Source organism: Rhinatrema bivittatum, chromosome 5 (assembly GCF_901001135.1).
Source record: "Rhinatrema bivittatum chromosome 5, aRhiBiv1.1, whole genome shotgun sequence".
In the NCBI taxonomy this organism is placed as follows: Eukaryota; Metazoa; Chordata; class Amphibia; order Gymnophiona; family Rhinatrematidae; genus Rhinatrema; species Rhinatrema bivittatum.
In genome coordinates, this window is record NC_042619.1 from 31,581,931 (window position 1) to 31,598,481 (window position 16,551).

Below are 16,551 nucleotides of genomic sequence, written 5' to 3' on the forward strand. Positions count from 1 at the left end.
GATGGGCCGTTTGGTCTTCTTATGCCATCATTTCTATGTTTCTATGTGGTGAGTACTGGGTTATCAGCTTAAGCGTAAAGACCTATTGCTGATAGACTGCTCCATGCGTCACTTCTTCTGGAAGGGAAGGAGGGCACGCCTTCCCTTAGAATGGTTACAAGCGAGCTGGGGTGCGGGTGGTCTAGGGGTGCCCAATATGGGATTGTATAATTTAGCTAGTAGTATGCGCGTAATTAGAGATTGGATCTTGGACAAAGCTATGTACACCAATCTAGATGCCGATTGGGCTTTGTCCGCCTCGGTGGCACTTATTTTATTTATTTATTTATTTAGAAACTTTTCTATACCGTCGCTAAGTTATATAGCATTGCAACGGTTTACAAATAGGCACATAGACTAAGGTATGTAATGTAGGTTATCGTACATTCTAACAGGTGCCAATAAAGTTCGGTTACAATTTCATAAATAAAATCAATATTTGAGCAAGGTTGGTCTAGTCCAGGTATATTATTGAGTTACTATCTCTTTGAGAGATTACTTCTTAAATGTAGGACTGAATAAAATCATTCTCATTTGCGTTTCCATGTACTTTCATTCTCTACCCTCCAGACTCTTTAGTGAAAGCTTTTTTAAAGAGCCATGTTTTTAAATTTTTCTTAAAAGTTTTGAGATTATTCCCAGCCAATGATAAAGCCCTTTCTCTCACTTGGGTTAGTTTTGCTGACTTTACTGAAGGGATTGTTAGTAGTGGTTTGTTTGCTGAGCAGAGGTTTCTTTGTGGGACGTATACTCGTAAGGCTGTGCACTTCAGGTTGAACAGACTAAGCTTTCGGTTTTCTTCGCGCACTCCACTAACATATGTCCGATACGCAATGCCTAGACAAAACTAACCAAGAGATTGCAGGTGCCCCGAGTCTGCACTTATTTATTGCGTGTGATCGGTAAACCTGAGTTCTCCCCAGGATTCCAACAACGGGTTTTCCCGAGAATGGTGGACTTTGGGCATCACCCATTTGTTAACTCAAGAAGGCCATCCGCTTCCCTTCACAGAATTTTGAGAATATTACAAACAGGGGTGCACCTCCGCATTCCCATATCTTCAAATTGCTCACTATTTGAAGTCCATACCCTTAGCATTCTTGCAACGTAATACATTCCAGAAACTCGAAGAGGATCTACTTTTATCGGGCAATAAGGGATCTTCTTTATCTTTTTTTTATAAATATTTACGGGCGGAGAGGCGTCTGGAAATTTTTACTATACTGGCTGATCGCTGGACAGGAGATGGCAATTTTGTGGTGACCTCTTCTATGCTACGAATGTGTTTTGGGGGAGTGGCCAGGATCTCGGGCAACAGTTATTATCGAGAATTGCAATTTAAATTTTTAGGGCGGGCCTATATTTCACCACAGATGGCATATCATCAACGTTTTGCAAGCTCAGCCTTTTGTGGCCGATGTTCAGGGGTCCTGGGCACCCTAGCCCACGTTTTCTGGTCCTGCCCAGTCATCAAGGGGTTTTGGGCTCAAATTGCTAAATATTTAGCCACTGTTTTGATGATTTCCATACCGCTTGTTCCATCATGGATTTTGTTTGGCTCTATACCTTCACTGCAGCTCCGAGATCCTGGTACCCGCCTATTTGTTCAAAAGGCGTGTTTGGTGGGGAAACGAGTTATTTTAATGGGATGGTGAGAGGAGGATCCGTCCTCCTTTTGGGTCTGGAGAAACCTCTTTTATTCCCTCATGCATATGGAGTCTCTTTCCTCTCAAGGATTGCCTTGACAACAGAAACAGTTTCTTGCAGTGTGGGAGTCCTATATCCAATCACTTCTGCATAAAGCCTGGAGTTGACTGCTGAACGCTTGACCATTATATCGCATGGTGTAGAACTTTGGAACAGCTTGGATTCAAGTCTCATCTCAGAGGAGTGGATCTGTCTGCCATTTTCAGGGACTCAGGGGTGGTGCATTGAGGAGGGGGGACGGGAGGGAGGGGCTGATTTCTGGGGGGAATACTTGTCATTTGGTTTTCTTCTGTACTGGCTGGGAGGGGATGAAGAAAACACCAACTCCTAGCTGTTTGTAGTTTTATATGCAAATGCCAATAAAAACGTTTAACAATAAAAATGTTGCTAAAACTAATCCAAATCCTTCAACAGAGAGAGTCTGATTCTTCAGCAAATACATAAAGACATATTCTGCTAGCCAAGGATGATGCCTGCACATAAAATAATGACTTCTCCACCTTTCGGGTAAGTTGAAGCATGATATATACATTATTCATTATATGGATAGCTTCACAGTTGGTTTAGCTTAGTTAGGAAGGCAGCATGGCATAAAGGTTAGAAAACAGAGCTCCCACTTAAAGACCCACATATCAATCCACAAGGGACTGATCGCTGTTTTTTACCTTGAAGTTGTCCCTTAGTCTTCGTGTGCGCAAGCTTATACTGTAAGCTCTTTGGAGCATGGGGCACGATAGCTTAAACAGTGCTGTGTAAACTGTTGGCATTATAGAATAAATCAGAGAGGTCACTGGGCACTTACATGGATTTAGAGCTTGCAGAGCAGGGGGTGGAAATGGGGCTGTTACTGCACTGTGGAGTATAAACAGCTGGTCCGTCTTCCTGAGAGGTTTAGAAACCTCAAAATACCTCATGATATGTTGCTTGACAGCCAAGATGATATTTATCCACATCTTTCTCCCTGTCCAGTGTCGGCAGGGAAATTGATTAATTCAAATGAAAATCCAAGACCACCTTCGGCAAAAAGGTTGGAACAGTTCACAGCTGTACCGCCCCCGGAGTAACTCGCAGAAACGGTTCCCAGCAAGACAAAGCCTGCAGTTCAGAAATTCTACATACAGAACAAATTCCCACAAGAGCCCCCAAACCCTGGAGGCTTGCATCCATAGTGAGTACTAGCCAGTCCGGTATTTGTAGGGGAACGTGCTTCCTTAGATGATCTGCTTGTAACTTCCACTGCAGTTGGATGCTGATCTCCACCGGTACCAGCTGTACTGAGTAGTTCTGACACTGTGGACTCCAACATGCAAGCAGTGTGTGCTGAAGAGGACGCTTGTGCGCCCTTGCCCATGGAACTACCTCTAGGGTCACTGCCATCAACCCTAGCACTTGTAAGACCGACAATACTATACTGTTTCTGTCAACAGGCACACCTGTGTCATCAGTTTCTGAATGCAGCTCTCCAGTACCGTGTTTCCCCGAAAATAAGACAGTGTCTTATATTAACTTTTGCTACCAAAGATGCACTAGGCCTTATTTTCAGGGGATGTCTTATTTTTCCATGAAGAAGAATTCACATATATTGTTGAACAAAAAAAATGAACATTTATTATATTCTGAATAGTTGTCTGGTTATGCTGGTTTGTGATGACAACTAACTGTGAATCCTGCAGGGTAAAAAAATCACAGCTGCATGCTCTGGTGTTCTGTGCGACGGGCATGCTCCCAAATAAAAATTTTGCTAGGTCTTACTTTCGGGGGAGGTCTTATATTTAGCAATTCAGCAAAACCTCTACTAGGTCTTATTTTCGGGGCATGTCTTATTTTCGGGGAAACAGGGTAGGAACACCCCGCCTTGCTTCGTGTTGAAATGAACATTGAGATACTCCAGTATCTGGGATGGCAATGGATTGCTCTTGGCCAAGTTCACCACCCAACCTAGTTCCTATAGCAAGGGGATCACCTTGTACGAGACCTGAAGACTCTCTTTCATACTCTTGGCTGTTACGAACGCACTCAGAGAGCCCGGGGAAGGGCGTAGAGGCGTGATCGCTTTCTCCTGTGAGAGTGTGAGTCCTTGGGCCCAAGGTGGCTCAGGGAGGAGCCCCAAGACACACCTCGAGGTAGGTGAGCAAGTACAAGCATGGGCGGAGCAAGAACACAGGAGGAGAGTGAAGTGGGTCAACCCTCTGTTGAACCATCACACAGACGAGTGAGGACAGACAGAGGCAGAGGGCTTGAAAGTCTGAAGCAAGGTACCGGAGTAGGAGATTCCAGACCCGAGAGAGTGAAAAGAGTCAGAGTACATAGAGGAACAAGGACTCCTGGAACTTGAATGAGAAGAGGACTCCTGGACTGGATGAGAGGAGACTTGGACAAGACGATACTCTTGGAGACTTGGACAAGGGGATACTCTTGGGGACATGGACGCAGAAGAGTGCTGTCCCTCAGGGCGCCCTACCCAGCCCAGTGTGGACTGGTCACGGACCACCCTATCCCGCTACGCACCCTACACAACCTGGAAGGCTAGTGGCGGACCACGCGGAGAGTGCGAAGTGCCCAGGATGGAGAAGAGGGCAGCACGAGAGAGGTCCAGCCGGAGAGACTACCAGTAGCCAGAAGACAAACACTGGGGATGCTGGACGCTCCTGGAGGTCGACTGGGAGCGAGCTCGGGGGATGACAAGGACTGCTGGCGGATTCTTTTGGATTGGAATATGGAGAGAAGGAAGAAGGTACACAAAAGGGGAAATGCCTCAAGCGCAGGTCATCTGGACATCTAGATCTCAGGACGAGAAAAACTGGAAGTCAGGGTCACTGGACATCTGGACAGACAGACATCAGGACGAAGGACATCTCTGGATACCTGGACATCTAAATCTCTTGAACCAGAGGACATCAGGAACATTGGAACATCTAGGTATGGAAGAGGAACCCCGAAGGTACGGAAAGGGAAGCCAAGGGCCGGAACATACCACGAGGACGATCCGACAAGGGATGAAACCTGGAGCGTCGGACGAAGAGATCAGGAAGAATAAGACATGGAACATGAAGTCTTCTGGTCAGGAGCAGCAAGATGGACCACGATGGAAGTGGTGGAACTCGATGGACAAAGGAGAAGCTCCATGGAGGGTTTAACTCCGAAGATGGATACTGGAGCAGAAGTAACTCCGAAGATGGATACTGGAGCAGAAGTAACTTCATCCGAAGGCACTGAGGAACAGAAGCAGTGCCTTTTTATAGGGCAGGACCAGGAAGAGCACTGAAGACGACATCAGGAGGGCACAGGAGGACTTCCTGTCTCTGGCCCTTTAAAGGGTGAAGAAAGCCGCGCAGCCAGCCCCTAGAGGGAGCCCCGAAGGTAGGTGGGCAGAGCTTGGGCCTGCAGCAGCATCCTGGAAGCAAGATGAAGAAAAGAAGGCCGGTGGCAGCATCTGCCGCTGAAGAGGAGCTGCGCTGGGGCAGGGTCCAGCTCCAAAGAGGAGATGGAGGAGGTGGCTCCCTGCCGCGAAGAAGGACTCCGGCGACAACACTCAGGCTGTGGAAGAGAAGGGAATCCCGGCGGGGACTTCCCTGCTGAAGAGGAGTTGGCAGTGGTGGCTCCCTGCCGCTGAAGGGGGGATCCGGCGGCCGTGTTCAGGACGCGGTGGAGGGAGGAATCCCTGCGAGGGGATTCCCCCATAGGAGAAGTCGGCAGTGTGGCTGCCGCTGCGCAGGAAGGGAACAGCAATAGGCCACAACGGCAGAGGGAGCGTAGCTCAGCGGTGGTCCGGGTCGCGATGAAGATGCCAGCGCTGGAGGAAGAGGTGGCGGCCTGTCCCCGGGATGGGGTCCGTGGACAGGATCATAACATTGGCCCGAATTAGCTAATCTTCTAAGTACGGGTGGACCAGAATACCATCCTTTCTCAATACTGCCACTACCACCACTATGACCTTGGAGAAAGTTCTGGGCGCGGTGGCCAAACCGAAGGGTAGTGCTCAAAACTGATAATGTTACCTCAAAATAGTGAAATGCAGAAACTGTTGATGCTCCAGCCAGATGGGAATATGCAGATAGGCCTCTGACAAATTCAGAGACGTAAGAAACTCCCCCGACTGTTCTGACATTATCACCGAGAGTAAGTTTTCCATGCAGAAATGAGTCACTTGCAAATGACGGTTGATTCCATTGAGATCCAGGATGGGGCGAAAGGAACCCTCCTTCTTGGGTACAATGAAATAAATGGAATATTGGCCCATATTTTCTTGTGACATTGGCACTGGGATCATGGCCTGCACACTGAGGAGCCTTGACAAAGTACACTCCACTGTCTGTCTCTTCTACGGAGAGCTGTAGGGAGACATCATTAAAACATCCAGAGGAATGCTGCAAAACTCCAGAGCATAGCCGTCCTCTTATCACCTCCAGAACCCACTGGTCTGATGTTATCTCGACCCACCACTGATAAAAATGAGAGAGGCAACCCCCTATCTCCTATTCCTGGGGTGGGTCGGCACACCTTCATGGGGGGGGGGGGGGGTTGGGGGGCACCGGCGCTCGAGCCCGCGCTCCATCTGGACTGCCAGGGATGAAAGGATCGAGACCTACCCAAAGATCGAGCCCCCTGAGAAGCCGCTCCTCTGTAGGGTCGAAAGCATTTGAAAGCCCTAGCATGACTTTTTGTGCTAAATGAACGTGGTGCCAGTTTTTTTATCATCTGGTAACCGAGGAACCTGGGACTTACCCCATTTATTGGCCATTTTTATCAATTCACTCCCAAACAAGAGTGATCCTTTAAAGGGCAATTTCGTAAGATTAGACTTTGAAATTGTATCAGCCATCCACTTCTTCAGCCATAGCTGACACCTGGCCGCTATCATCGAAGCTACCCCTCTGTCTGAAGCGCAGAGCAGGTCGTAGCCTGCATCTGTCAAAAAGGTGACTGCCAGTTCCATCATTGTCCTGGAATTCAAACCAGATTCATCGACTTCCTGAGAGAGAAGCAAGCAAGTGCGAGCCACCAGGGAGCAGCAAGAGGCTATCTTTAAATAAATAAAATAAAATATCTGCAAATTTACTGCCATCGCCTCAAAGACCTGCTTAAGGATAGCCTTAATTCTCTTTTCATGCGCATCCTTCAATGCCGCTCCCCCTTCTACAGGGAGAGTCATCCACTTGGTGACAGCACACCAAGTGGAAGTGCAACTGCTCTCCTGCTGCCGGATCCAGGGCGTACAGCGCTTCCAAGGCTCATCCCCCTTTAAAATTAGCTTACGGGGGTGCCCCATTCAAGATCAAATAATTCTTGACTAGCATCCATAATGGGGAAGAAACACGATGCTTTACACAAAGAAATTAAAATGGGATTTTTCTTTGGGTCAGACATGGAATCAGCACCTGGCACCTCCAACATCTTCAATGTCTGGGAGATCAGAGCCAGCAACTCATCGCTATGAAAGAAACGCAATATTGTTCTATAGGACTCCAAACCCAGAGGAATTTTCCCATCCTCCAGGGAGTAAAAATCACCATCATCATCCATGCTATCATTTCAGCGTGACCTGCAGCAGGTCTATATATACTCCGACACCAAGTGTGCAGTGATCCGCAGCCTGTGATCCTGAACTTTTAGGTTTGGCTGGGGCCGCTGACTGTGCCTGAAGAAAGGGCTGCAGCCCTTGAAAAAATTCCACTCAAGACAAAGCAGAAGGATCCATACCAAAACCAGGGGGCATTGGTCCTGCGCCCACTGAGTTGCCTTCCCCTGCTGATGAACCAGTTAGGGACCTCCAAAACCAGGCAAAATCCCAGGCAGTTCCCCCTCCGATCCCATTCCCGCATCATGCTGGGTAGGGCCAGGCTCAGCAAAATCAGTCGGCAACAACTCTCCCCAAGCCTCCAAGTAGCACTGACACAAGTTAAAAGAGATGCCAGGTTGTGATGCCCTAATATAGCAAGCAGCACAAAGGGTAAGGCGCTTAGGCTTCTTTGCTACCAGTGCCATGAACAAACACCTACTAGCAGCATGCTCTCAAAAGCATTTGACAACTGTGCATCCAGCTGCGTGCCTGCACAAGTGAACTGGGCAGGACCCCTAAAAACAAGCCCTGTAAAATCAGTGTGCACTACAGACGCTCAAAATGTAGGCGCCCAATATGCAGTCCAGGTAGGTGCCCGCCTAAGCATCCATGTAAGTACCCACCTGAGTGCCCACCTAAGCACCCACCCTAGTGCCCACCTGGGTGCGCAAGCAAAAATTGACATCAGACGCTGTTTCGCGGCAGACTTATGCATATCAAAGCGCATGAATGAGGCCGAGGCCTACCATGCGGCATCTAAGCAAAGCCTGAGAGAGGAGGCCTAGCCAAAAAGGCTGCTTAAACTGCCAAGCTGCCACAACTTCCCAAACTCCCCTGGAGATGAGAACGCATGTTGGATTGGTGCACCGGACTTAGAGACCAGAAGGGGAATGGAATCCCTAAAATTAACTTCCCTTCTTTTTTTTTTTTTAAATATATATTTATTCTTTACCTGAGCTCAGCCCATCCCCGTTGAGTACAGAGTCTGCCTCTGGCTGTGGGGAGGAGAGGGCAAAGTCCTTCACCACCACACTCGGCTTCCTGCACCCACTGACTTCACAGCTGTTTGTCTCTCTCCAGCTAAGTCCACGCTGGAAAACCAGCTGCCAGAGAGGCACTCTATTGAGGGAGGGATCTGCATATATCTCCTCAGGAAAACTCTACTGAGGGAAGGACAATAAGGTACCACCACAGGAGAATGGGGCAAATTAATTTCCTCCTTCTTTTCTCCTTCTAATTTTTTTTTTTTAAGCAAACCCCAGTAGGGAGATGCACATCCACCATCTGCTGGAGAAGGAAAATACTGGCAGGCTGATGTCAGTGTAGGGGTATATATATACCGTGACATCAGCTTTGTTCCATCTCCATCTGCTGGTAGAGGTGCATATCCCACTGATGTGAATTAACCTGTCAGAATGCTAAGAAAAGTTAATTCATGAGTCAAGGGCTCATGAGAAATTAAAATATATATATGATCCTCTGTTACGATGAGTGTGTACCCCTACTTAATATCGTTGTGACACTTTAATATACTGCTTGTGGTGGAGAAAAATAAATGTATATTGACTTGATAAAAAAAAAAACCCAAAGCACATGGAATCCCTAAAATTAACTTCCCTTCTTCCCTTCCATGGATAATGATGCCCTAGCTTTTCCTTGGAGTGAGCTCTCTTTATTACTAATCTTTGTTACTTATTATTCAATCTGTTTCTAAACCAGTTTACCATTTCAGGAGCCACCTTTATGAACCTCCTATGTGGAAAATTGTCAAAGGCCTCACTAAAATCTAAATACATCAGAGCCAACACCTACTTCTGATTTAACTCTTTTGCTCATACATCCAAAATAATTGATCAGAATTGTTTAACATGAACTTCTGGTAATCTGCTAGATTCAAAATATTCCGTTATCCTTTTCTTTAACAGTGATTACATCACTAACCACATTAATTTACAATAGCTTTTTAAAAGAGCAACTACTTACCAATGGCTGTAGTGAGAAAGGAGACCACCTCAGACTCTTTTCCATCATTGTAAAAAGCCAGATGCCAGATTCCTGTATCCAAGTACTGAATAAATCCTGTTTCATGACTGGACACTGGAACAATACCCCTGTGTAGTCGCTGGGGTCCTTCCAGGCTCCTCACTTCCTGGGCTAGTAGACGCCTTCCATCAAGGAGCTCCACAAAGTCAAACTAGGAGACACAGAAAGATAACGTGTCTTAGAAACACAGAAATATGGTGGCAGGAAAAGACCATATGACCCATCTAGTCTGTCCATCTACACCCAATCCCACCTACACTACTCTTTGTGTGATTTTCAAAAAGCATTTTATATCCCTATACAAAAATCTTAAACCAGGCAAGTTATTATGGATAGGATCTTGATGACTATGTTTTTATTTGCGCATCACTATCTGTATGAACAATGACCAATAAAAAATGTAAATGCTACTGTTAAAATATTTTGAAATTTAAAATATGAATAACCAAACCATCAGCCAGAAAGAATTATATCACAAAATACACAAAAGGAATTATTCAAAAATAATTTTTTTCTTCATTTTGTGCTAATGGAAAAAAAATCTTTATTGAAGAAAGGCCCAATGACCAATAGGAGATGGAAATGGTGGCTAAATAATTAAAATGGTTGAAATTCTTTAAAAAGCAATATTATGAAGCAGCTGGAGATGTTTAGTCAGCGGAATATTTTCTTACTAATTGTTATTCTGAAGACAGATGTGACATTATGACCTCCTAAAGACATGCGTTCATATGGGTGAAAAACCGTGGGGACTGCCTTCAGTCCCCTTGTTGCTATCTGTATGCACTTGGAACTTCAATGGAGAAATTACTTACCCAATAATTTCATTTTCCTTAGTGTAGACCAATGGACTCAGGACCAATGGGTAGTGTGCTCCTAATAGCAGTTGGAGACGGAGTCAGATTTCAATCTGACGTCAGCACTACATATAACCCTGCAGGAAGCTCTCTCTTCAGTAATCTCCTCGAAAAGCAATTGTGGATATATGTGTGTTTGAATAACTTGATTAACTTGGTTAACTTGACGTGAATTTTAGCTGGAGTCCGCCAGTGCACTCAACTGAGAAACGCCGACACCTGGTAACTATTGGTGCCCTAACTAGAGATAAAGCGTGGCTTACTCGTGCTTGTCTTACTCTCGGGGATTGTCACCCGAGATTTCCGTATTATGAGGCAGCCGTGGGCGGGATACTGAGTCCATCTGTCTACACTAAGGAAAACAAAATTATCAGGTAAGTAATTTCTCCATTTCCTAGTGTGTAGCAGATTTATTTAATTTATTTATTTATTTAATTTCTTTTAATATACCGATGCTCAAGACAAGTCTTATCGTACTGGTTTACAATGAACTAGGGGAGAACCAATTAACACAGCAGGCATAAAAAAGTTACAATAAAACAGGGAATGAAGAACTTGGTCATTGGAAAAGAGGGATAGGTAAAAAAACAGTAACAGAGAGCAGAGAGCTGTTGATTAGATAACAGAGATGGACTCAGGACCAATGGGATGTACAAAAGCTACTCCCAAACTGGGTGGGAGGCTGCCCGTGGCCCTAGCGAATGCTGTGTCCTCTCTGGCCTGAACATCCAGGCGGTAGAACCTCGAGAAGGTGTGAATGGAGGACCATGTCGCCGCCGGACAGATCTCGGCGGGTGACAGCATCTTGGTTTCTGCCCAGGACACTGCCTGGGCCCTTGTGGAATGGGCCTTGACTTGTAGAGGTGGAGGCTTGCCTGCCTCTATGTAGGCCTCCTTGATTACTTCTTTGATCCAGCAGGCTATGGTTGCCCGCGAGGCAGCTTCCCTTTGTTTCTTCCCGTTGTGAAGGACGAATAGGTGGTCCGTCTTTCGTACGGATTCCGATCTTTCCAGGTAGTGGACTAGGAGTCTGCCAACGTTAAGATGGCATAGGCGGCGTGAGTCTTCCGAGTCCTTATTCTCGTCTGGAGATGGCAGCGAGATGGTTTGGTTTAGATGGAAATGAGAAACCACCTTTGGAAAGAAGGAGGGGACAGTGCATAGCTGTATGGATCCCGGTGTGAATCTGAGGAACGGTTCCCAGCAGGATAGCGCTCGAAGTTCAGAGATGCGACGGACTGAACATATTGCCACTAGGAATGCAGTCTTCAAGGTCAGTAGCCATAGGGTCAGATCGCGTGTAGGTTTGAAGGAAGCTCCCACTAGGAAGTCGAGTACTAGATTGAGATTCCATAGGGGTACCGGCTACTTTAGTGGTCGAATTTGATTGACCCCTCTCAGGAAGCGGGAGACATCTGGATGGGAAGATAGACTGTTGCCGTCCACTTTGGCTCTGAAGCAGGCCAGCGTGTGTTGCAACCACCCCTTCCCCGATGGCTTCACTCCGCCTACCTTTCTTTCTTTGCACCTCCTCTTGCTATGGATGGACGCCTGGCTGCCACGGCATCTGCCTGCCGCCCTCTCCGGTGTCCCCGCACCGGCTTGGGCGCTGCCTCCCGCCATGTTCCGCTGGTACCTTATGGCGTGCACGCCACGCTGCCCTCACTCTTATTTCCTACTTGGTGCGAACCTCAGGTGTGCGTGCAGGCTGCGAAGATATGCGTGCAGGCCGGACTGTGCGCTTATGGAGATGCACGCCCCGCTGTGGTGCAGCCGAACTTGTGCGCTCGGCACTGTTGAGCGGGGCGCTATGCGCCCAGCACCCTTGTGCACCTCGCTGTGCGCGCGGCACCTATGCACGTGCCGCTGTGCGCACGGCACCTATGCACGTGCCGCTGTGCACACAACTATGTTATGCGCCCGGCTCGCCGCTGTGTGCATAGCTCAGTTAGATGGACAGTACGGCGATCAAGGGGGGGAAATGGCGCCGGCGACCACATGATTAAGATGGCAACCCCCTTAGAGGGTCTCCACGTGGGAGGACCCTCGAGCCGGATCGGGGTCTAGCCTGGAAGGGGCTGTTCAACCCGATGGGACAGACGCCGACAGGCTGCTCAGTCCCGATGGGACAGACGCCGACAGGCGATCTGTGCGGCTTTCCGAGCCTCGGAGACTTAAGAAAAATTTTTACCTTATCTTGTCTCGGCGCTTCCCGGTCTCGTGCCGGGCGGTCTCTGGCTGCGGGGGGAGAGGGAAAAATACCTTCACCGCTATGCTCGGTCTTGCACCTGCTGCCTCTCAGCCGCTCCCTCCTGGGGGCTGAGTCCATGCTGGGAACCGGCTGCTGGACCATGGCTTACTTCTGAGGGATCTCAGAAATCACCTCAGGAATTCTTAGTGTTTGGGTAATTGCCAGGTTCTTGTGGCCTGATTTGGCCTCTGTTGGAAACAGGATGCTGGGCTTGATGGACCCTTGGTCTGACCCAGCATGGCATGTTCTTATGTTCTTATGAATTCTTGACTGGGGGAGGGACCCTTAGGTATCACCGCAGGAGAGTGGGGCTCGTCTTATAGAGGTAAGATTTTGGAATTTTCTTTCTTCTTTGGGTTTGGATTTTCTAATGCTGTGCAAGCATGTGTAGAGTCCCAAACTGCTATGGAGATGGAGAAATACTGAAGAGCAGGGGTATATGTAGTGCTAACGACAGACTGAAATCTGACTCCATCTCCAACTGCTATCAGGAGCACACTATACCCATTGGTCCTGAATCCATCTGCTACACGCTAGGAAATGACGGTATTTGGGTTTTTTTTTTTTTTTGCTGTAGGCTGTTCTGCTTTTATGCTGTGGCTTTGAGTGTGGACTCCTGTGTTTTCCCAAACTGTAATTTGTCAAATGATTTTTCGTTTAGAACCTCTTAAATTATAAAATAGCGTTAAGAGGGTAATTTTGGGTAAATTTATCTATCCCAAAACTGCCCTGCTCAGAACAACAAAAAAGCATGCACGGGGTTAAAAATGCACACACGTTTAGCTGCATTAAAATGAGGTATTCCCAGAAGGCATGTTTAGGTCAGGGAAGTAAAATAGTACAGATACTCGGACTTTTCAAAAATGCATGTGCAGGGGTGAATTTACCAATAGGCAGAGCACACAAGTGCCTATGGGCATCTGACCCAGTGGGGGTGGTCTCCCTGCCGCTGTGAGTCACTTCTTCTACATCATCAGCTGCCGTGCCTTGTTGTTTTCTAAACATCACATATGAAAGTTGGAGTTGGGGTGGGGGAGGGGTCGGCGGGTCACCCACATGTCTAAGGGCTGCCACTGTGCGCGTGCTGTCTTAAACCTCCACCCCCAGCACAAACAGCAGGTGCAAAGTAGGCCAGTGCTTTGAGCACGTGCATTTTATGCTTGCTGACTTTCCAAGGGAATCTGTCATGGGTTCTCTTTGAAAATTAGCTCCAAAGCATGCATAGTAAAAGGGCAAAATTTCCAAAATTGCCCCCTATAAAGGTACTTCCATTTTCACTCATTCAAAGAATGTGTCCCAGTTATAATGCCCTCTCTTCCTCACCCCATTCGGGGTTATACGGATGACATACAGTATCAAATGCTCACACACGAAGAAAATAACTTCTTAGCAAAAAGCTATTTTCTCTCTAGCCTGGGCTTACCCCCCCTCCCTGCTGGTGTTCTGGCACCCCCCTGGGCTCCTGCTGCAATCCTTTAGGAGGTTCAGTGAAGAGGGTTTGAAAAGCAGCCAGGAATCGTATACCTGACTGAGCAATGGTAGAGGTACACCTGTTAGGGGAATGTCAGTTTAGAGGAACCTTGGGCCGACCTGCAGGAGACTGGGAAAGGTATTCAAAAGTCTCTAGTATACCACAGGCCGGGAGGCAGATGTTCAGGCTGGACGTAGAGGTGCTCTTCCCCCTGGAAGGAGCCCGCAGGAGCCCAACCGCTGGGACTTAGGTGGCTTCACCCATGGAAGCCGAAGCCCCCCCAGGAGGAGCCCGTAGGGGTCCGGCCACTGGGACTTAGGCGGTTGTGGATCAGGACTGGGAACTGGATCCAGACTAGGACAGTAGGTCAGTACTTTAATGGGGCTCGGGTTCTGGAACCAGGCAGGAACTGTAGCAAGACTCGGGTACTGGAACCAGGCAGGAACTGTAGCAGGTAAACAGGAACCAGGCAGGTACCGTAGCAGGCAAGCAGGAACCAAGCAGCTACTGTAGCAGGCAAGCAGGAACGGAGCGAATAGCAAAGCAGGACGCTCCAGGGCACAGCGCAACAGGGATCCGGTAGGTAAGCCCGTTGCAAGGCAAAGACTGGGTGGCCGCGGCCGGCTTATCAAGGCCACGGCGTCTGACGTCAGGAATTGGGCGGAGTCACCACTGGCGGGAAACGGCCTAGAAAAGCGCCCCCAAGTGGCGCACGCGCCTAGAGACAGGGCATCCGTGGAAGGCTTCCCAGCGGCGCGGCCCTGGCCGGGACGCCGCCGAACAGGACAGGAACTAGGCCAGTGAAAGCGGGAACAGGTCCAGAAACACGGAGGTAAGGGTCTGGTCGCGGCGCTCGCGGCCAGAACCGCAACACACCTTTCTAATATACCAATGGAAGGAAGGCCTAATTTCAACCTGCGCACTACCATTCTCAGTAAGGATAAAGCGCCTCAGTGAATGACATCTCTAAGAGTTAAGCTGAGATAATTATCCAGTCATATGTCATCTGGTTTATAACCCCAAGGCCTTATGTATATACACAGAAGCCTTCCCATTGAGACAAGAAACCCTTTAGCACTTCTGGTCTTACAATTCTAACCAAATTAAAATTGGGATTTCCCCATTACAGACACTTATTCTATAGCCATATGAGGGTGTATAAATTTTAGCACAGCAGCAGAAAAGCTGACGTCTCCTTTGACTTGTCAGCTATTATATGCACATTAAATGCCCATAATATAGATCTGGAGCAGCAATCATAATAGGATAGAGGTAGATTTTAAAAGCCTTGTGTGCGCAAAAACAGCCACCTATGCATGTAAGTGGGCCACGAGGGAGCTACGTGAATTTAAAATAGCCAGGAAGGGTGCATGTATACGGAACATGGGTGTTCCAGCACTGACACATGTCAGTTTGCTACACCTCTTCTTGGGGGGGGGGGGGGGGGGGGAAGAGAGAGACAGACAGACAGACACTCTTTATAAGGCTTAGTCTGATACTCTATAAATGGACCTTTGTAAGAGGGCACTTTGATTCAGGGTGAGTTTTCAGGAGGTGGGTTGGGGTTTGGAGGGTGTTGTTACAGACATTCAGAGGTATTCATTGCAAAATTGACATCATTAAAGAATTTTAGACCTTATAAGTGATGAAAATTCTAACAAGAGGAGATGATTTGTACACTGCAGCCTCTGCTAGCTGCATTGTACAAATCAACTTCTTTTCATCACTTATAAGGTATGTAAGTTTAGCTGTCTGTTTAATATTACATGAACAAAAGGTAGAGTGCATTTGCAGAGGACTGGACTTTCAATCTTGGTGCTCAAAATTCCCTCATTTAAAGCACATATGGGGTAGATATTCAAATCCAGTTGGAAGAATAACTAAAAAATGGCTAAGATGCAATTTTAAAAATATTTTTTTAAAGAGCTCTCCGGCTAGAATATAGCTGGTTAAGTTGGGGGTGTTCCAGGAGCGGGCAATAGGCATTCTCGGGAGGAGCGGAGTTAGCCGATTAGGTTAACCAGATAACTTTACTAGCTGCTCAGCAGTTGAATATGGACATTATATGATTTTAGACAGCTAAAAAATAATAATCTTCGAAGTATTAGAGGCTTAAAAGGTGAATTTTAAAAGCCAAACATGCACATTAATTAGGGGATGCACGAAGAATTCGGGCTCACGCGCGCTGAGCAGATTTTAAAAGCCGCCGAGATACGTGCGTATCTCCTGCAGCTCGCACATCTCAAAAGTTTTCAGAAAGGAGTGTGACATGGGCATGATCTCGACAGGGCTTGGGTATTTCAGGGCATGAGCCCAAACTCTGCATGTAAATACTGACTTGACCTGGCGTGCACTGAGGCCCCCTGCCGTGTAACTTTACTTCTGCTACGGACGCCATGTAAATTAAAATTTAAAGAAAACTAGGCAGATCTGCAGGGTTAGGGCTAAGTGGAGGGAGTGAAGGCTATAAAACCAGGAGGGGTTGGAGGACCCATCTGCTAACTGGGCAAACTGTGGCAGAACTTGTAAAACTGGGAATGGTAGAAGTGGTATTTGCACAAACATGTGTGCGCAGCCCATGTGTTATAAAATGACGCGTAACTGGGTGCAGGCTGACATATGC

The 16,551-nt window shown here is 47.5% G+C and overlaps 1 protein-coding gene across 1 annotated transcript in view; it reads right to left on the reverse strand.

The window, feature by feature from the left end:
• Positions 1–16,551, reverse strand: part of TENM4 (teneurin transmembrane protein 4) — a 954,015-nt gene that overhangs the window by 441,693 nt on the left and 495,771 nt on the right. The window contains exon 9 of the mRNA XM_029602209.1: positions 9,290–9,500. Coding sequence (XP_029458069.1) covers positions 9,290–9,500 — 211 coding nt within the window. The remainder of the gene's footprint in view (positions 1–9,289; positions 9,501–16,551) is intronic.